This window comes from Carcharodon carcharias, chromosome 1 (genome assembly GCF_017639515.1).
Source record: "Carcharodon carcharias isolate sCarCar2 chromosome 1, sCarCar2.pri, whole genome shotgun sequence".
NCBI lineage: Eukaryota > Metazoa > Chordata > Chondrichthyes > Lamniformes > Lamnidae > Carcharodon > Carcharodon carcharias.
In genome coordinates this window covers 270552277-270573379 of record NC_054467.1, presented here as the reverse complement: position 1 = coordinate 270573379, position 21103 = coordinate 270552277, and the positions used below count along the sequence as shown (strand labels likewise).

The following is a 21103-nucleotide window of genomic DNA, read 5'->3' as shown; positions in this document are numbered from 1 at the left end:
GACAGTGATCCCAGACAGTGATCTCAGGCAGTGATCTCAGACAGTGATGCCAGACAGTGATCCAAGACAGTGACCCCAAATAGTGATCCCAGACAGTGATCCCAGACAGTGGTCCCAGACAATGATCCCACAAAGTGGTCCCAGACAGTGATCCCAGACAGTGACTGCAGACAGTGATCCCAGACAGTGACCCCAGATAGTGATCCCAGACAGTGATCGCAGATAGTGGTCCCAGACAGTGATCCCTTACAGTGATCCCAGAGAGTGGTTCCAGACAGTGATCCCAGACAGTGGTCCCGTACAGTGATCCCAGAGAGTGGTTCCAGACAGTGACCCAGTGATCCCACACAGTGGTTCCAGACAGTGGTCCCAGACAGTGATCCCAGACATTGACCCCAGACAGTGGTCCCAGAGATTGATCCCAGACAGTGATGCTAGATAGTGATCCCAGACAGTGATCTCAGACAGTGATGCCAGACAGTGGTCCCAGACAGTGACCCCAGACAGTGATGGCAGACAGTGATCCCAGACAGTGACCCCAGATAGTGATCCCAGACAATGATCCAAGACAGTGGGCCCAGACAGTGATCCCAGACAGTGATCCCATACAGTGATCCCAGAGAGTGGTTCCAGAGAGTGATCCCAGACAGTGGTCCCAGATAGTAATTGCAGAGAGTGGTTCCAGACAGTGATCCCAGACAGTGGTCCCAGACAGTGATCCCAGACAGTGGTTCCAGACAGTGATCCCAGACTGTGGTCCCATACAGTGATGCCAGACAGTGATCCCATTGATCCCAAACAGTGGTCCCAGACAGTGAACCCAAACAGTGATCCCAGACGGTGGTCCCAGACAGTGATTCCAAACAGTGATCCCAGACAGTGGTCCCAGACAGTGGTCCCAGAAAGTGGTCCCAGACATTGGTCACAGACATTGATCCCAGACAATGATCCCATACAGTGATCCCAGACAATGATCCAAGACAGTGATCACAGACGGTGGTCCCAGACAGTGATCCCAGACAGTGATCCCAGACAGTGGTTCCAGACAGTGATCCCAAACAGTGATCCCAGACAGTGGTCCCAGACAGTGGTCCCAGACAGTGGTCCCAGACAGTGATCCCAAACACTGATCTCACACAGTGGACCCAGACAGTGGTCCCAGACAGTGATCCTAGACAGTGATCCCAGACAGTGTTCTCAGTCAGTGATCTCAGACAGTGTTCCCAGACAGTGATCCCAGACTGTGATCCCAGACAGTGATCCTAGACAGTGATCCCAGACAGTGGTTCCAGACAGTGATCCCTGACAGTGGTCCCAGACAGTGATCCCAGACAGTGGTCCCAGACTGTGATCCCAGACAGTGATCCTAGACAGTGATCCTAGACAGTGGTTCCAGAGAGTCATCCCAGACAGTGGTCCCAGACAGTGATGACAGACAGTGATCCCATTGATCCCAAACAGTGGTCCCAGACAGTGAACCCAAACAGTGATCCCAAACGGTGGTCCTAGACAGTGATTCCAGACAGTGGTCCCAGACAGTGGTCACAGACATTGATCCCAGACAATGGTCCCATACAGTGGTCCCAGACATTGGTCTCCGACATTGATCCCAGACAGTGGTCCCATAGAGTGATCCCAGACAGTGCTACCAGACAGTGATCCCAGACAGTGATCCCAGACAGTGGTCCCAGACAATGGTCGCAGACAGTGGTCCCAGTCAGTGGTCCTAGACAATGATCCCAAACAGTGATCTCAGACAGAGGTCCCAGACAGTCATCGCAGACAGTGATCCCAGACAGTGGTCCCAGACAGTGACCCCAGACAGTGATCTCAGACAGTGATCCCATACAGTGATCCCAGACAGTTATCCCAGAAAGTGATCCCAGAAAGTGATCCCAGACAGTGAGCCAGTGATCCCAGACAGTGGTCCCAGACAGTGATCCCAGACAATGATCTCAGTCAGTGATCTCAGAAAGTGATGCCAGACATTGGTCCCAGACAGGGAACCCAGGCAGTGATCCCAGACATTGATCCCAGACAGTGATCCCAGACAGTGATCCCATGCAGTGATCCCAGAGAGTGGTTCCAGACAGTGATCCCAGACAGTGGTCCCAGTCAGTGGTTCCAGACCGTGATCCCAGACAGTGGTCCCAGACAGTGTTCGCAGACAGTGATCCCTGAGAGTGGTTCCAGACAGTGATCACAGACAGTGGTCCCAGACAGTGATCCCAGACAGTGGTCCCAGACTGTGATCCCAGACAGTGATCCTAGACAGTGATCCTAGACAGTGGTTCCAGACAGTAATCCCAAACAGTGGTCCCAGACAGTGATGACAGACAGTGATCCCATTGATCCCAAACAGTGGTCCCAGACAGTGAACCCAAACAGTGATCCCAGACGGTGGTCCCAGACAGTGATTCCAAACAGTGATCCCAGACAGTGGTCCCAGACAGTGGTCCCAGACAGTGGTCCCAGACATTGGTCACAGACATTGATCCCGAACAGTGGTCCCATACAGTGATCCCAGACAGTGATCCAAGACAGTGATCACAGACAGTGGTCCCAGACAGTGATCACAGACAGTGGTCCCGGACGTTGGTCCCAGACAATGGTCGCAGACAGTGGTCCCAGTCAGTGGTCTCAGACAGTGACCCCAGACAGTGATCCCAGTGATCCCAAACAGCGGTCCCAGACAATGATCCCAAACAGTGATCTCAGACAGAGGTCCCAGACCGTCATCGCAGACAGTGGTTCCAGACAGTGATCCCAGTGATCCAAAACAGCGGTCCCCAACCGTGATCCCAAACAGTGATCCCCGACAGTGGTCCCAGACAGTGGTCCCATACAGTGATCCCAGACAGTGCTCCCAGACAGTGATCCAAGACAGTGATCCCAGACAATGGTCCCAGTGATCCAAAACAGTGGTCCCCGACCGTGATCCCAAACAGTGATCCCAGACAGTGGTCCCAGACAGTGGTTGCAGACATTTGTCCCAGACAGTGACCCCAGACAGTGATCCCAGTGATCCCAAACAGCGGTCCCAGACAGTGATCCCAAACACTGATCTCAGACAGTGGACCCAGACAGTGGTCCCAGACAGTGATGCCAGACAGATATCGCAGACAGTGACCACAGACAGTGCCCCAGTGATCCCACACAGTGGTCCCAGACAGTGATCCTAGACAGTGATCCCAGACAGTTATCCCAGAAAGTGATCCCAGAAAGTGATCCCAGACAGTGAGCCAGTGATCCCAGACAGTGGTCCCAGACAGTGATCCCAGACAATGATCTCAGTCAGTGATCTCAGAAAGTGATGCCAGACATTGGTCCCAGACAGGGAACCCAGGCAGTGATCCCAGACATTGATCCCAGACAGTGATCCCAGACAGTGATCCCATGCAGTGATCCCAGAGAGTGGTTCCAGACAGTGATCCCAGACAGTGGTCCCAGTCAGTGGTTCCAGACCGTGATCCCAGACAGTGGTCCCAGACAGTGTTCGCAGACAATGATCCCTGAGAGTGGTTCCAGACAGTGATCACAGACAGTGGTCCCAGACAGTAATCCCAGACAGTGGTCCCAGACTGTGATCCCAGACAGTGATCCTAGACAGTGATCCTAGACAGTGGTTCCAGACAGTAATCCCAAACAGTGGTCCCAGACAGTGATGACAGACAGTGATCCCATTGATCCCAAACAGTGGTCCCAGACAGTGAACCCAAACAGTGATCCCAGACGGTGGTCCCAGACAGTGATTCCAAACAGTGATCCCAGACAGTGGTCCCAGACAGTGGTCCCAGACATTGGTCACAGACATTGATCCCGAACAGTGGTCCCATACAGTGATCCCAGACAGTGATCCAAGACAGTGATCACAGACAGTGGTCCCAGACAGTGATCACAGACAGTGGTCCCGGACGTTGGTCCCAGACAATGGTCGCAGACAGTGGTCCCAGTCAGTGGTCTCAGACAGTGACCCCAGACAGTGATCCCAGTGATCCCAAACAGCGGTCCCAGACAATGATCCCAAACAGTGATCTCAGACAGAGGTCCCAGACCGTCATCGCAGACAGTGGTTCCAGACAGTGATCCCAGACAGTGGTCCCAGTGATCCAAAACAGTGGTCCCCGACCGTGATCCCAAACAGTGATCCCCGACAGTGGTCCCAGACAGTGGTCCCATACAGTGATCCCAGACAGTGCTCCCAGACAGTGATCCAAGACAGTGATCCCAGACAATGGTCCCAGTGATCCAAAACAGTGGTCCCCGACCGTGATCCCAAACAGTGATCCCAGACAGTGGTCCCAGACAGTGGTTGCAGACATTTGTCCCAGACAGTGACCCCAGACAGTGATCCCAGTGATCCCAAACAGCGGTCCCAGACAGTGATCCCAAACACTGATCTCAGACAGTGGACCCAGACAGTGGTCCCAGACAGTGATGCCAGACAGATATCGCAGACAGTGACCACAGACAGTGCCCCAGTGATCCCACACAGTGGTCCCAGACAGTGATCCTAGACAGTGATCCCAGACAGTGATCCCAGACAGTGATCTCAGTCAGTGACCTCAGACAGTGTTCCCAGACAGTGATCCCAGACTGTGATCTCAGTCAGTGATCTCAGACAGTGTTCCCAGACAGTGGTCCCAGAGAGTGGTCCCAGACAGTGACCCCAGACAGTGATCCCATTGATCCCAAACAGTGGTCCCAGACATTGATCCCAAACTGCGATCCCAGACAGTGGTCCCAGACAGTGATCCCAGACAGTGGTCCCAGACAGTGATTCCAAACAGTGATCCCAGACAGTGGTCCCAGACAGTCGTTCCAGACAGTGGTCCCAGACATTGGTCACAGACATTGATCCCGAACAGTGGTCCCATACAGTGATCCAAGACAGTGATCACAGACAGTGGTCCCAGACAGTGATCACAGACATTGGTCCCGGACGTTGGTCCCAGACAATGGTCGCAGACAGTGGTCCCAGTCAGTGGTCTCAGACAGTGACCCCAGACAGTGATCCCAGTGATCCCAAACAGCGGTCCCAGACAATGATCCCAAACAGTGATCTCAGACAGAGGTCCCAGACCGTCATCGCAGACAGTGGTTCCAGACAGTGATCCCAGACAGTGGTCCCAGTGATCCAAAACAGTGGTCCCCGACCGTGATCCCAAACAGTGATCCCAGACAGTGGTCCCAGACAGTGGTCCCATACAGTGATCCCAGACAGTGCTCCCAGACAGTGATCCAAGACAGTGATCCCAGACAATGGTCCCAGTGATCCAAAACAGTGGTCCCCGACCGTGATCCCAAACAGTGATCCCAGACAGTGGTCCCAGACAGTGGTTGCAGACATTTGTCCCAGACAGTGACCCCAGACAGTGATCCCAGTGATCCCAAACAGCGGTCCCAGACAGTGATCCCAAACACTGATCTCAGACAGTGGACTCAGACAGTGGTCCCAGACAGTGATGGCAGACAGATATCGCAGACAGTGACCACAGACAGTGCCCCAGTGATCCCACACAGTGGTCCCAGACAGTGATCCTAGACAGTGATCCCAGACAGTGATCTCAGTCAGTGACCTCAGACAGTGTTCCCAGACAGTGATCCCAGACTGTGATCTCAGTCAGTGATCTCAGACAGTGTTTCCAGACAGTGGTCCCAGAGAGTGGTCCCAGACAGTGACCCCAGACAGTGATCCCATTGATCCCAAACAGTGGTCCCAGACATTGATCCCAAACAGCGATCCCAGACAGTGGTCCCAGACAGTGATCCCAGACAGTGGTCCCATACAGTCGTCCCAGACAGTGATCCCAGACAGTGGTCCCATACAGTGGTCCCAGACAGTTGTCCCAGACATTGGTCTCCGACATTGATCCCTGACAGTGGTCCCATACGTGATCCCAGACAGTGCTCCCAGTCAGTGGTCTCAGACAATCACCCCAGACAGTGATCCCAGTGATCCCAAACAGCGGTCCCAGACAATGATCCCAAACAGTGATCTCAGACAGAGGTCCCAGACAGTCGTCGCAGACAGTGATCCCAGACAGTGGTCCCAGACAGTGACCCCAGACAGTGATCACAGACAGTGATCCCATACAGTGATCCCAGACAGTTATCCCAGAAAGTGATCCCAGACAGTGACCCAGTGCTCCCAGACTGTGATCCCAGACAGTGATCCCAGACAGTGGTCCCAGACAGTGGTCCCAGACAATGGTCGCAGACAGTGGTCCCAGTCAGTGGTCTCAGACAATCACCCCAGACAGTGATCCCAGTGATCCCAAACAGCGGTCCCAGACAATGATCCCAAACAGTGATCTCAGACAGAGGTCCCAGACAGTCATCGCAGACAGTGATCCCAGACAGTGGTCCCAGACAGTGACCCCAGACAGTGATCTCAGACAGTGATCCAATACAGTGATCCCAGACAGTTATCCCAGAAAGTGATCCCAGACAGTGACCCAGTGATCCCAGACAGTGGTCCCAGACAGTGGTCCCAGACAATGGTCGCAGACAGTGGTCCCAGTCAGTGGTCTCAGACAGTGACCCCAGTCAGTGATCCCAGTGATCCCAAACAGCGGTCCCAGACAATGATCCCAAACAGTGATCTCAGACAGAGGTCCCAGACAGTCGTCGCAGACAGTGATCCCAGACAGTGGTTCCAGACAGTGTTCACAGACAGTGGTCCCAGACAATGGCACCAGACAGTGATCCCATTGATCCCAAACAGTGGTCCCAGACAGTGAACCCAAACAGTGATCCCAGACGGTGGTCCCAGACAGTGATTCCAAACAGTGATCCCAGACAGTGGTCCCAGACAGTGGTCCCAGAAAGTGGTCCCAGACATTGGTCACAGACATTGATCCCAGACAATGGTCCCATACAGTGATCCCAGACAGTGATCCAAGACAGTGATCACAGATAGTGGTCCCCGACCGTGATCCCAAACAGTGATCCCAGACAGTGGTCCCAGACAGTGGTCCCAGACAGTGGTCCCAGACAGTGACCCCAGACAGTGATCCCAGTGATCCCACACAGCGGTCCCAGACAGTGATCCCAAACACTAATCTCAGACAGTGGACCCAGACAGTGGTCCCAGACAGTGATGCCAGACAGTTATCCCAGACAGTGACCACAGACATTGCCCCAGTGATCCCACACAGTGGTCCCAGACAGTGATCCTAGACAGTGATGCCAGACAGTGTTCTCAGTCAGTGATCTCAGACAGTGTTCCCAGACAGTGATCCCAGACTGTGATCCCAGACAGTGATCCTAGACAGTGATCCCAGACAGTGGTTCCAGACAGTGGTCCCAGAGAGTGGTCCCAGACAGTGACCCCAGACAGTGATCCCATTGATCCCAAACAGTGGTCCCAGACAGTGATCCCAAACATTGATCTCAGACAGAGGTCCCAGACAGTCGTCGCAGACAGTGATCCCAGACAGTGGTCCCAGACAGTGATCACAGACAGTGATCCCATACAGTGATCCCAGACAGTTATCCCAGAAAGTGATCCCAGACAGTGACCCAGTGCTACCAGACTGTGATCCCAGACAGTGATCCCAGACAGTGGTCCCAGACAATGGTCGCAGACAGTGGTCCCAGTCAGTGGTCTCAGATAATGACCCCAGACAGTGATCCCAGTGATCCCAAACAGCGGTCCCAGACAATGATCCCAAACAGTGATCTCAGACAGAGGTCCCAGACAGTCATCGCAGACAGTGATCCCAGACAGTGGTCCCAGACAGTGACCCCAGACAGTGATCACAGACAGTGATCCCATACAGTGATCCCAGACAGTTATCCCAGAAAGTGATCCCAGACAGTGACCCAGTGCTCCCAGACTGTGATCCCAGACAGTGATCCCAGACAGTGGTCCCAGACAGTGGTCCCAGACAATGGTCGCAGACAGTGGTCCCAGTCAGTGGTCTCAGACAATGACCCCAGACAGTGATCCCAGTGATCCCAAACAGCGGTCCCAGACAATGATCCCAAACAGTGATCTCAGACAGAGGTCCCAGACAGTCATCGCAGACAGTGATCCCAGACAGTGGTCCCAGACAGTGACCCCAGACAGTGATCTCAGACAGTGATCCCATACAGTGATCCCAGACAGTTATCCCAGAAAGTGATCCCAGACAGTGACCCAGTGATCCCAGACAGTGGTCCCAGACAGTGGTCCCAGACAATGGTCGCAGACAGTGGTCCCAGTCAGTGGTCTCAGACAGTGACCCCAGTCAGTGATCCCAAACAGCGGTCCCAGACAATGATCCCAAACAGTGATCTCAGACAGAGGTCCCAGACAGTCGTCGCAGACAGTGATCCCAGACAGTGGTTCCAGACAGTGATCACAGACAGTGGTCCCCGACAGTGGCACCAGACAGTGATCCCATTGATCCCAAACAGTGGTCCCAGACAGTGAACCCAAACAGTGATCCCAGACGGTGGTCCCAGACAGTGATTCCAAACAGTGATCCCAGACAGTGGTCCCAGACAGTGGTCCCAGAAAGTGGTCCCAGACATTGGTCACAGACATTGATCCCAGACAATGGTCCCATACAGTGATCCCAGACAGTGATCCAAGACAGTGATCACAGATAGTGGTCCCAGACAGTGATCCCAGACAGTGATCCCAGAGAGTGGTTCCAGACAGTGATCCAAAACAGTGGTCCCCGACCGTGATCCCAAACAGTGATCCCAGACAGTGGTCCCAGACAGTGGTCCCAGACAGTGGTCCCAGACAGTGACCCCAGACAGTGATCCCAGTGATCCCACACAGCGGTCCCAGACAGTGATCCCAAACACTAATCTCAGACAGTGGACCCAGACAGTGGTCCCAGACAGTGATGCCAGACAGTTATCCCAGACAGTGACCACAGACATTGCCCCAGTGATCCCACACAGTGGTCCCAGACAGTGATCCTAGACAGTGATCCCAGACAGTGTTCTCAGTCAGTGATCTCAGACAGGGTTCCCAGACAGTGATCCCAGACTGTGATCCCAGACAGTGATCCTAGACAGTGATCCCAGACAGTGGTTCCAGACAGTGGTCCCAGAGAGTGGTCCCAGACAGTGACCCCAGACAGTGATCCCATTGATCCCAAACAGTGGTCCCAGACAGTGATCCCAAACAGCGATCCCAGACAGTGGTCCCAGACAGTGATCCCAGACAGTGATCCCAGACAGTGGTCCCAGACAGTGGTCCCAGACAATGGTCGCAGACAGTGGTCCCAGACAGTGATCCCAGACAATGATCCCAAACAGTGATCTCAGACAGAGGTCCCAGGCAGTTGTCGTAGACAGTGATCCCAGACAGTGGTCCCAGACAGTGACCCCAGACATTGGTCTCCGACATTGATCCCAGACAGTGGTCCCATAGAGCGATCCCAGACATTGCTCCCAGACAGTGATCCCAGACAGTGCTCCCAGACAGTGATCCCAGACAGTGATCCCAGACAGTGGTCCCAGACAGTGGTCCCAGACAATGGTTGCAGACAGTGGTCCCAGTCACTGGTCCCAGACAATGATCCCAAACAGTGATCTCAGACAGAGGTCCCAGACAGTCGTCGCAGACAGTGATCCCAGACAGTGGTCCCAGAAAGTGATCCCAGAAAGTGATCCCAGACAGTGACCCAGTGATCCCAGACAGTGGTCCCAGACAGTGATCCCAGACAGTGATCTCAGTCAGTGATCTCAGAAAGTGATGCCAGACATTGTTCCCAGTCAGGGAGCCCAGGCAGTGATCCCAGACATTGATCCCAGACAGTGATCCCAGACAGTGATCCCATACAGTGATCCCAGAGAGTGGTTCCAGACAGTGATCCCAGACAGTGGTCCCAGACAGTGGTTCCAGACCGTGATCCCAGACAGTGGTCCCAGACAGTGGTCGCAGACAGTGCTCCCAGAGAGTGGTTCCAGACAGTGATCCCAGACAGTGGTCCCAGACAGTGATCCCAGACAGTGGTCCCAGACTGTGATCCCAGACAGTGATCCTAGACAGTGGTTCCAGACAGTCATCCCAGACAGTGGTCCCAGACAGTGATGACAGACAGTGATCCCATTGATCCCAAACAGTGGTCCCAGACAGTGAACCCAAACAGTGATCCCAGACAGTGGTCCCAGACAGTGGTCCCAGACAGTGGTCCCAGACATTGGTCACAGACATTGATCCCAGACAGTGGTCCCATACAGTGATCCCAGACAGTGATCCCAGACAGTGATCACAGACAGTGGTCCCAGACAGTGATCCCAGACAGTGGTCCCAGACACTGGTCCCAGACAATGGTCGCAGACAGTGGTCCCAGTCAGTGGTCTCAGACAGTGACCCCAGACAGTGATCCCAGTGATCCCAAACAGCAGTCCCAGACAATGATCCCAAACAGTGATCACAGACAGTGGTCCCAGACAGTGGTTCCAGACAGTGATCCCAGACAGTGGTCCCAGTGATCCAAAACAGTGGTCCCCGACCGTGATCCCAAACAGTGATCCCAGACAGTGGTCCCAGACAGTGGTCCCATACAGTGATCCCACACAGTGCTCCCAGACAGTGATCCCGGACAGTGATCCCAGACAATGGTCCCAGTGATCCAAAACAGTGGTCCCCGACCGTGATCCCAGACAGTGATCCCAGACAGTGGTCCCAGACAGTCGTCGCAGACAGTGATCCCAGACAGTGGTCCCAGACAGTGGTCCCAGACAGTGACCCCAGACAGTGATCTCAGACAGTGATCCCATACAGTGATCCCAGACATTTATCCCAGAAAGTTATCCCAGACAGTGACCCAGTGATCCCAGAGAGTTGTCCCAGACAGTGGTCCCAGACAATGGTCGCAGACAGTGGTCCCAGTCAGTGGTCTCAGACAGTGACCTCAGTCAGTGATCCCAGTGATCCCAAACAGCGGTCCCAGACAATGATCCCAAACAGTGATCTCAGACAGAGGTCCCAGACAGTGATCCCAGACAGTGGTCCCAGACACTGGTCCCAGACAATGGTCGCAGACAGTGGTCCCAGTCAGTGGTCTCAGACAGTGACCCCAGACAGTGATCCCAGTGATCCCAAACAGCAGTCCCAGACAATGATCCCAAACAGTGATCTCAGACAGAGGTCACAGACCGTCATCGCAGACAGTGGTTCCAGACAGTGATCCCAGACAGTGGTCCCAGTGATCCAAAACAGTGGTCCCCGACCGTGATCCCAAACAGTGATCCCAGACAGTGGTCCCATACAGTGATCCCAGACAGTGCTCCCAGACAGTGATCCCGGACAGTGACCCCAGACAATGGTCCCAGTGATCCAAAACAGTGGTCCCCGACCGTGATCCCAGACAGTGATCCCAGACAGTGGTCCCAGACAGTGGTTGCAGACTTTTGTCCCAGACAGTGACCCCAGACAGTGATCCCAGTGATCCCAAACAGCGGTCCCAGACAGTGATCCCAAACACTGATCTCAGACAGTGGTCCCAGACAGTGATCCCAGACAGTGATGGCAGACAGATATCCCAGACAGTGACCACAGACAGTGCCCCAGTGATCCCACACAGTGGTCCCAGACAGTGATCCTAGACAGTGATCCCAGACAGTGATCTCAGTCAGTGATCTCAGACAGTGTTCCCAGACAGTGATCACAGACTGTGATCCCAGACAGTGATCCTAGACAGTGACCCCAGACAGTGGTTCCAGGCAGTGGTCCCAGAGTGTGGTCCCAGACAGTGACCCCAGACAGTGATCCCATTGATCCCAAACAGTGGTCCCAGACAGTGATGCCAAACAGCGATCCCAGACAGTGGTCCCAGACAGTGATCCCAGACAGTGGTCCCATACAGTGGTCCCAGACAGTGATACCAGATATTGGTCTCCGAAATTGATCCCAGACAGTGGTCCCATACAGTGATCCCAGACAGTGCTCCCAGACAGTGCTCCCAGAAAGTGATCCCAGACAGTGATCCCAGACAGTGGTCCCAGACAGTGGTCCCAGACAATGGTCGCAGACAGTGGTCCCAGTCAGTGGTCTCAGACAATGACCCCAGACAGTGATCCCAGTGATCCCAAACAGCGGTCCCAGACAATGATCCCAAACAGTGATCTCAGACAGTGGTCCCAGACAGTCGTCGCAGACAGTGATCCCAGACAGTGGTCCCAGACAGTGACCCCAGACAGTGATCTCAGACAGTGATCCCATACAGTGATCCCAGACAGTGACCCAGTGATCCCAGACAGTGGTCCCAGACAGTGATCCCAGACAGTGATCCTAGACAGTGATCCCAGACAGTGATCTCAGTCAGTGATCTCAGACAGTGATGCCAGACATTGGTCCCAGACAGGGACCCCAGGCAGTGATCCCAGACAGTGATTACAGACAGTGGTCCCAAACAGTGATCCCAGACGGTGGTCCCAGACAGTGATTCCAAACAGTGATCCCAGACAGTGGTCCCAGACAGTGGTCCCAGACAGTGGTCCCAGACATTGGTCACAGACATTGATCCCAGACAGTGGTCCCATACAGTGATCCCAGACAGTGATCCCAGACAGTGATCACAGACAGTGCTCCCAGACAGTGATCCCAGACAGTGGTCCCAGACACTGGTCCCAGACAATGGTCGCAGACAGTGGTCCCAGTCAGTGGTCTCAGACAGTGACCACAGACAGTGATCCCAGTGATCCCAAACAGCAGTCCCAGACAATGATCCCAAACAGTGATCTCAGATAGAGATCTCAGACCGTCGTCACAGACAGTGGTTCCAGACAGTGATCCCAGACAGTGGTCCCAGTGATCCAAAACAGTGGTCCCCGACCGTGATCCCAAACAGTGATCCCAGACAGTGGTCCCAGACAGTGGTCCCATACAGTGATCCCGGACAGTGATCCCAGACAATGGTCCCAGTGATCCAAAACAGTGGTCCCCGACCGTGATCCCAAACAGTGATCCCAGACAGTGGTCCCAGACAGTGGTTGCAGACATTTGTCCCAGACAGTGACCCCAGACAGTGATCCCAGTGATCCCAAACAGCGGTCCCAGACAGTGATCCCAAACACTGATCTCAGACAGTGGTCCCAGACAGTGGTCCCAGACAGTGATGGCAGACAGATATCCCAGACAGTGACCACAGACAGTGCCTCAGTGATCCCACACAGTGGTCCCAGACAGTGATCCTAGACAGTGATCCCAGACAGTGATCTCAGTCAGTGATCTCAGACAGTGTTCCCAGACAGTGATCCCAGACTGTGATCCCAGACAGTGATCCTAGACAGTGTTCCCAGACAGTGGTTCCAGACAGTGGTCCCAGAGAGTGGTCCCAGACAGTGACCCCAGACAGTGATCCCATTGATCCCAAACAGTGGTCCCAGACAGTGATCCCAAACAGCGATCCCAGACAGTGGTCCCAGACAGTGATCCCAGACAGTGGTCCCATACAGTGGTCCCAGACAGTGATCCCAGACAGTGGTCCCATACAGTGGTCCCAGACATTGGTCTCCGACATTGATCCCAGACGGTGGTCCCATACAGTGATCCCAGACAGTGCTCCCAGACAGTGCTCCCAGAAAGTGATCCCAAACAGCGATCCCAGACCGTGGTCCCAGACAGTGATCCCAGACAGTGGTCCCATACAGTGGTCCCAGACAGTGATCCCAGACAGTGCTCCCAGACAGTGCTCCCAGAAAGTGATCCCAGACAGTGATCCCAGACAGTGGTCCCAGACAATGGTCGCAGACTGTGGTCCCAGTCAGTGGTCTCAGACAATGACCCCAGACAGTGATCCCAGTGATCCCAAACAGCGGTCCCAGACAATGATCCCAAACAGTGATCTCAGACAGCGGTCCCAGACAGTGACCCCAGACAGTGATCTCAGACAGTGATCCCATACAGTGATCCCAGACAGTTATCCCAGAAAGTGATCCCAGACAGTGACCCAGTGATCCCAGACAGTGGTCCCAGACAGTGATCCCAGACAGTGATCCCAGACAGTGATCTCAGTCAGTGATCTCAGACAGTGATGCCAGACATTGGTCCCAGACAGGGACCCCAGGCAGTGATCCCAGACATTGATCCCAGACAGTGATCCCAGACAGTGACCCAAGACAATGGCCCCAGACAGTGATATCAGACAGTGACCCAAGACAGTGACCCCAGACAGTGGTCCCAGACAGTGGTCCCAGACAGTCATCCCAGACAGTGATTACAGACAGTGGTCCCAGACAGTGATCCCAGACTGTGACCCCAGACAGTGGTCCCAGACAGTGACCCCAGACAGTGATCCCAGACATTGATCCCAGACAGTGACACTACACAGTGGTCCCAGACAGTGATCCCAGACAGGGGTCCCAGACAGTGGTCCCAGACAGTGACCCCAGACAGTGGTCCCAGACAGTAATTCCAGACAGTGATCCCAGACAGTGATCCCAGACAGTGGTCCCAGACATTGGCCTCAGACAGTGATCCCAGACAGTGGTCCAAGACAGTAATCCCAGACAGTGATCCCAGACAGTGATCCCAGACAGTGGTCCCAGACATTGGTCTCAGACAGTGATCCCAGACAGTGGTCCAAGACAGTGATCCCAGACAGTGATCCAAGACAGTAATCCCAGACAGTGATCCCAGACAGTGACCCAAGACAATGGCCCCAGACAGTGATATCAGACAGTGACCCAAGACAGTGACCCCAGACAGTGATCCCAGACAGTGGTCCAAGACAGTGATCCCAGACAGTGATCCAAGGCAGTGATCCCAGACAGTGGTCCCAGACATTGACCCCAGACAGTGATCCCAAACAGTGATCCCAGACAGTGGTCCCAGACAGTGATCCAAGACAGTGATCCCAGATAGTGGTCCCAGACAGTGACCCCAGACAGTGATCCCAGTGATCCCAAACAGTGGTCTCAGACAGTGATCCCAAACAGTGATCCCAGACAGTGGTCCCAGACAGTGTTTGCAGACAGTGGTCTCTGACAGTGGTCCCAGACAATGGTTGCAGACAGTGGTCCCAGACCTTGGTCTCAGACAGTGATCCCAGACAGGGGTCCCAGACTGTGAACCCAGACGGTGATCCCAAACAGTGGTCCCAGACAGTGATCGCAAACAGTGATCCCAGACAGTGGTCCCAGACAGTGGTCCCAGACAGTGGTCCCAGACAGTGATCGCAGACAGTGGTCCCATACAGTGATCCCAGACAGTGATCCAATACAGTGATCCCAGACAGTGATCCAATTCAGTGATCGCAGACAGTGATCCCAGACAGTGATCCTAGACAGTGATCCCACACAGTAGTCCCAGACAGTGATACCACAACGTGTTCTCGAACAGTGATCCCAGACAGTGGTCCCAGACAGTGATCCCAGACAGTGATCCCAGACAGTGACCCCAGACAGTGATCCCAGACAGTTATCCCATACAGTGACCCCAGACAGTGACCCAGTGATCCTACAGAGTGGTCCCAGACAGTGATCCCAGACATCGACCCCAGACAGTGGTCCCAGAGAGTGATCCCACACAGTGGTCCCAGACAGTGATCCCACAAGTTGGTCCCAGACAGTGATCCCAGACACTGATCCCAGACAGTGATCCCAGACAGTTATACCGGACAGTGACCCCAGACAGTCATCTCAGACTGTGATCCCATACAGTGATCCCAGACAGTTATCCCAGACAATGACCCCAGACAGAGACCCAGTAATCCCACACAGTGGTCCCAGACATCGACCCCAGACAGTGGTCCCAGAGAGTGATTCCAGACAGTTATCCCAGACAGTGATCCCAGACAGTGACCCCAGACAGTGATCCCAGACATTGATCCCGGACAGTGACCTCAGACAGTGGTCCCAGACAGTAATCCTGGACAGTGATCCCAGACAGTGATCCCAGACAGTGGTCCCAGACAGTAATCCCAGACAGTGATTCCAGACAGTGATCTCAGACATTGACCCTAGATAGTGGTCCCAGACAGTGATCCCAGATAGTGATCCAAGACAGTGACCCCAGACAGTGACCCCAGGGATCCCAGCCAGTGATCCCAGACAGTGATCCCAGACAGTGACCCCAGACTGTGACCCCAGGGATCCCACTCAGTGATCCCAGAGTGGTCCCAGTCAGTGATCCCAGACAGTGACCCCAGAGAGTGATCCCAGTGATCCCATACAGTGGTCCCAGACAGTAATCCCAGACAGTGATCCCAGACAGTGACCCCAAACAGTGGTCCCAGACAGTGATCCCAGACAGTGATCCCAGACAGTCACCCCAGACAGTGACCCCAGACAGTGATCCCAGACAGTGTCCCCAGACAGTGAGCCCCAACAGTCATCCCAGACAGTGATCCCACACTGTGGTCCTAGACAGTGATACCACAAAGTGGTCCCAGACAGTGATCCCATACAGTGATCCCAGACAGTTATCCCAGACAGTGACCCCAGACAGTGACCCAGTGTTCCCACACAGTGGTCCCAGACAGTGGTCCCAGAAAGTGATCCCAGACATCGACCCCAGACAGTTGTCCCAGAGAGTGATCACACTCAGTGGTCCCAGACAGTGATCCCACAAAGTAGTCCCAGACTGTGATCCCAGACAGTGGTCCCAGACAGTGATCCCAGGCAGTGATCCCAGACAGTGACCCCAGACAGTGATCCCAGACACTGATCACAGACAGTGATCACAGACAGTTATCCCAGACAGTGACCCCAGACAGTGATCTCAGACTGTGATCCCATACAGTGATCCCAGACAGTTATCCAGACAGTGACCCCAGACAGTGACCCAGTGATCCCACACAGTGGTCCCAGACAGTGGTCCCAGACAGTGATCCCAGACATCGACCCCAGACAGTGGTCGCAGAGAGTGATCCCAGACAGTGATCGCAGACAGGGATCTCAGACAGTGATGCCAGACAGTGGTCCCACACAGTGACCCCAGACAGTTATGCCAGACAGTGAATCCCAGACAGTGACCCCAGATAGTGATCCCACAAAGTGGTCCCAGACAGTGATCCCAGACACTGATCACAGACCGTGATCACAGACAGTTATCCCGGACAGTGACCCCAGACAGTGATCTCAGACTGTGATCCCCTACAGTGATCCCAGACAGTTATCCAGACAGTGACCCCAGACAGGGACCCAGTGATCCCACACAGTGGTCCCAGACAGTGATCCCAGACATCGACCCCAGACAGTGGTCCCAGAGAGTGATCCCAGACAGTCATCCTAGACAGTGATCCCAGACAGTGCTTCCAGACAGTGATCCCAGACAGTGATCACAGACAGTGACCACAGACAGTGACCTCAGTGATTCCACACAGTGGTCCCAGACAGTGATCCCAGACAGTGACCCCAGACAGTGACCCCAGTGATCCCACACAGTGGTCCCAGACAGTGATCCCAGACATTGACCCTAGATAGTGGTCCCAGACAGTGATCCCAGGCAGTGATCCCAGACAGTTATCCCAGACTGTGACCCCTGACAGTGATCACAGACAGTGACCCCAGACAGTGATCCCAGACAGTGACCCCACACAGTGATCCCAGACATTGATCCCAGACAGTGACCGCAGACAGTGGTCCCAGACAGTAATCCCAGACAGTGATCCCAGACAGTGATCCCAGACAGTGGTCCCAGGCAGTGATCCCAGACAGTGGTCCCAGACAGTGGTCCCAGACAGTAATCCCAGACAGTGCTTCCAGACAGTGATCCCAGACAGTGACCCCAGACAGTGACCCCAGTGATCCCACACAGTGGTCCCAGACAGTGATCCCAGACATTGACCCTAGATAGTGGTCCCAGACAGTGATCCCAGACAGTGATCCAAGACAGTGACCCCGGACGGTGACCCCAGTGATCCCACACAGTGGTCCCAGACAGTGATCCCAGACATTGACCCTAGATAGTGGTCCCAGACAGTGATCCCAGACAGTGATCCAAGACAGTGACCCCAGACAGTGACCCCAGGGATCCCATACAGTGGTCCCAGACAGTGGTCCCAGACAGTGATCCCAGACAGTGATCCAAGACAGTGACTCCAGACAGTGATCCCAGACAGTGATCCCAGACAGTGAGCCCCAACAGTGATCCCAGGCAGTGACCCCAGACAGTGATCCCAGACATTGATCCCAGATAGTGACCACAGACAGTGACTCCAGTGATCCCACACAGTTGTCCCAGACAGTGATCCCAGACAGTGATCCTAGACAGTGACCCCAGACAGTGGTCCCACACAGTGATCCCAGACAGTGACCCCAGACAGTGATTCCAAACAGTGGTCCCAGACAGTGACCCCAGACAGTGGTCCCAGACAGTAATCCCAGACAGTGATCCCAGACAGTGATCCCAAACAGTGGTCCCAGACAGTGACCCCAGGCAGTGACCCCAGACAGTGATCCCAGACAGTGACCCCAGACAGTGGTCCCAGAGAGTAATCCCAGACAGTGATCCCAGACAGTGATCCCAAACAGTGGTCCCAGACAGTGACCCCAGGCAGTGACCCCAGACAGTGATCCCAGACAGTGACCCCAGACAGTGGTCCCAGAGAGTAATCCCAGACAGTGATCCCAGACAGTGATCCCAAACAGTGGTCCCAGACAGTGACCCAGACAGTGACCCCAGACAGTGACCCCAGACAGTGACCCCAGACAGTGATCCCAGACAGTGACCCCAGACAGTGGTCCCAGAGAGTAATCCCAGACAGTGATCCCAGACAGTGATCCCAAACAGTGGTCCCAGACAGTGACCCCAGACAGTGACCCCAGACAGTGACCCCAGACAGTGACCCCAGACAGTGATCCCAGACAGTGACCCCAGACAGTGGTCCCAGAGAGTAATCCCAGACAGTGATCCCAGACAGTGATCCCAAACAGTGGTCCCAGACAGTGACCCCAGACAGTGACCCCAGACAGTGATCCCAGACAGTGACCCCAGACAGTGGTCCCAGAGAGTAATCCCAGACAGTGGTCCTTGACAGTGATCCTAGACGAGGGATTCTGTCCTTACCCGTCTCAGTTCCTCATAGTTGTGGTGTCTGAAGTCCAAATCATCGGAACTCCCAGAGGGAGGGGTCCCAAAATAAATATTGTTCAGACCTGTGAAAACATAAAAAATTAGCAAAGGGAAAATGAGAAGAGTGGAGGGGGAGAGAGGGAGGGGGAGAGAGGGAGAGGGAGAGGGAGTGGGAGTGGAGATGGAGGGAGAGGGGTAGAGGGAGAGGGAGAGGGAGTGGGAGTGGAGATGGAGGGAGAGGGGTAGAGGGAGGGGGATAGGGAGAAGGGAGGGGGAGGGGGAGAGGGAGGGGGAGAGGGAGGGGGAGAGGGAGGGGGAGGGGGAGAGGGAGAGGGAGGGGGAGGGGGAGAGGGAGGGGGAGTGGGAGAGGGAGAGGGAGGGGGAGAGGGAGAGGGAGGGGGAGGGGGAGAGGGAGGGGGAGGGGGAGGGGGAGAGGGAGGGGGAGGGGGAGAGGGAGGGGGAGAGGGAGGGGGAGGGGGAGAGGGAGAGGGAGGGGGAGGGGGAGGGGGAGGGGGAGAGGGAGGGGGAGGGGGAGGGGGAGAGGGAGAGGGAGGGGGAGGGGGAGAGGGAGGGGGAGAGGGAGGGGGAGGGGGAGAGGGAGGGGGAGAGGGGGGGGGAGGGGGAGAGGGAGGGGGAGGGGGAGGGGGAGAGGGAGGGGGAGAGGGAGAGGGAGGGGGAGAGGGAGGGGGAGAGGGAGAGGGAGGGGGAGAGGGAGGGGGAGGGGGAGAGGGAGGGGGAGGGGGAGAGGGAGGGGGAGAGGGAGAGGGAGGGGGAGAGGGAGGGGGAGGGGGAGAGGGAGGGGGAGGGGGGAGAGGGAGGGGGAGAGGGAGGGGGAGAGGGAGGGGGAGGGGGGAGAGGGAGGGGGAGGGGGAGAGGGAGGGGAGGAGGGGGAGGGGGAGAGGGAGGGGGAGGGGGAGAGGGAGGGGGAGGGGGAGAGGGGATTTTTTTTATTCATTCCTGGGATGTGCGTGTCACTGGCTGGGCCCAGCATTTATTACCCATCCCTAGTTGCCCTTGAGAAGGTGGTGGTGAGCTGCCTTCTTGAACCGCTGCAGTCCATGTGGTGTAGGTACACCCACAGTGCTGTTAGGGAGGGAGTTCCAGGATTTTGACCCAGTGACAGTGAAGGAATGGTGATATATTTCCAAGTCAGGATGGTGAGTGGCTTGGTGGGGAACTTCCAGGTGGTGGTGTTCCCATCTATCTGCTGCCCTTGTCCTTCTAGATGGTAGTGGTCGTGGGTTTGGAAGGTGCTGTCGAAGGAGCCTTGGTGAATTGCTGCAGTGCATCTTGTAGATGGTACACACACTGCTGCTACTGTGTGTCGGTGGTGGAGGGAGGGAATGTTTGTGGATGTGGTGCCAGTCAAGCGGCTGCTTTGTCCTGGACAGTGTCCAGCTTCCTCAGTGTTGTGGGAGCTGCACTCATCCAGGCAAGTGGGGAGAATTTGACCACACTGACCACACCCACTTTATTCGATTCCTGTCCCCAGTGTACCCTTGTTCCCAATGACTGCACCTCCGGTCACAGTTCACTGTGCATTGGAAGTGGAGGGTGTGAACGTGTAAGGTGGTGGATGGGGAGTGATGGTACCAAAGTGTGAGTGTTGTGGGAGCTGCACTCGTCCAGGCAAGTGGGGAATACTCCATCACACTCCTGACTTGTGCCTTGTAGATGGTGGACAGGCTTTGGGGAGTCAGGAGGTGAGTTACTCATCGCAGGATTCCCAGCCTCTGAGCTGCTCTGAGTGTAAGTATGTATGCTGTGTGTGTTTGAATGTCTGTGAGTGTGTATGCATGAGAGTGAATGCATGAGTCTGAGTGAGTCTGTGAGTGAGGGTGTGAGTATGTGTGTATAGGAGTTTGTTTGAATGTGTGTGCACGTGTGAGTGTGCGAGAGTGCGTATTTGAGTATACATAGGAGTCTGCCTGTGTGAGTATGTGCGTATAAGAATGTATGTGTTTGAATGCATGTCCGTTTGTGTGTGTGAGTGATAATGTATGTCTGGTTGTGAATCTGAAAGTGTGAGAGTGTGTGTGTCTGTGAATCTTTGAGATCGTGAGAGTGCGAGTGTGGGTGTGTGAGAGTGTGTATGTGGGTGTGTGCGATTGTGTATGTGGGTGTGTGAGAGCA

At 54.8% G+C, this 21103-nt stretch overlaps 1 protein-coding gene across 1 annotated transcript in view; it reads right to left on the bottom strand.

The window, feature by feature from the left end:
* Positions 1-21103, bottom strand: part of LOC121283107 (probable carboxypeptidase X1) — a 1354098-nt gene that overhangs the window by 324757 nt on the left and 1008238 nt on the right. Inside the window, exon 7 of the mRNA XM_041197221.1 lies at positions 18965-19053. Coding sequence (XP_041053155.1) covers positions 18965-19053 — 89 coding nt within the window. The remainder of the gene's footprint in view (positions 1-18964; positions 19054-21103) is intronic.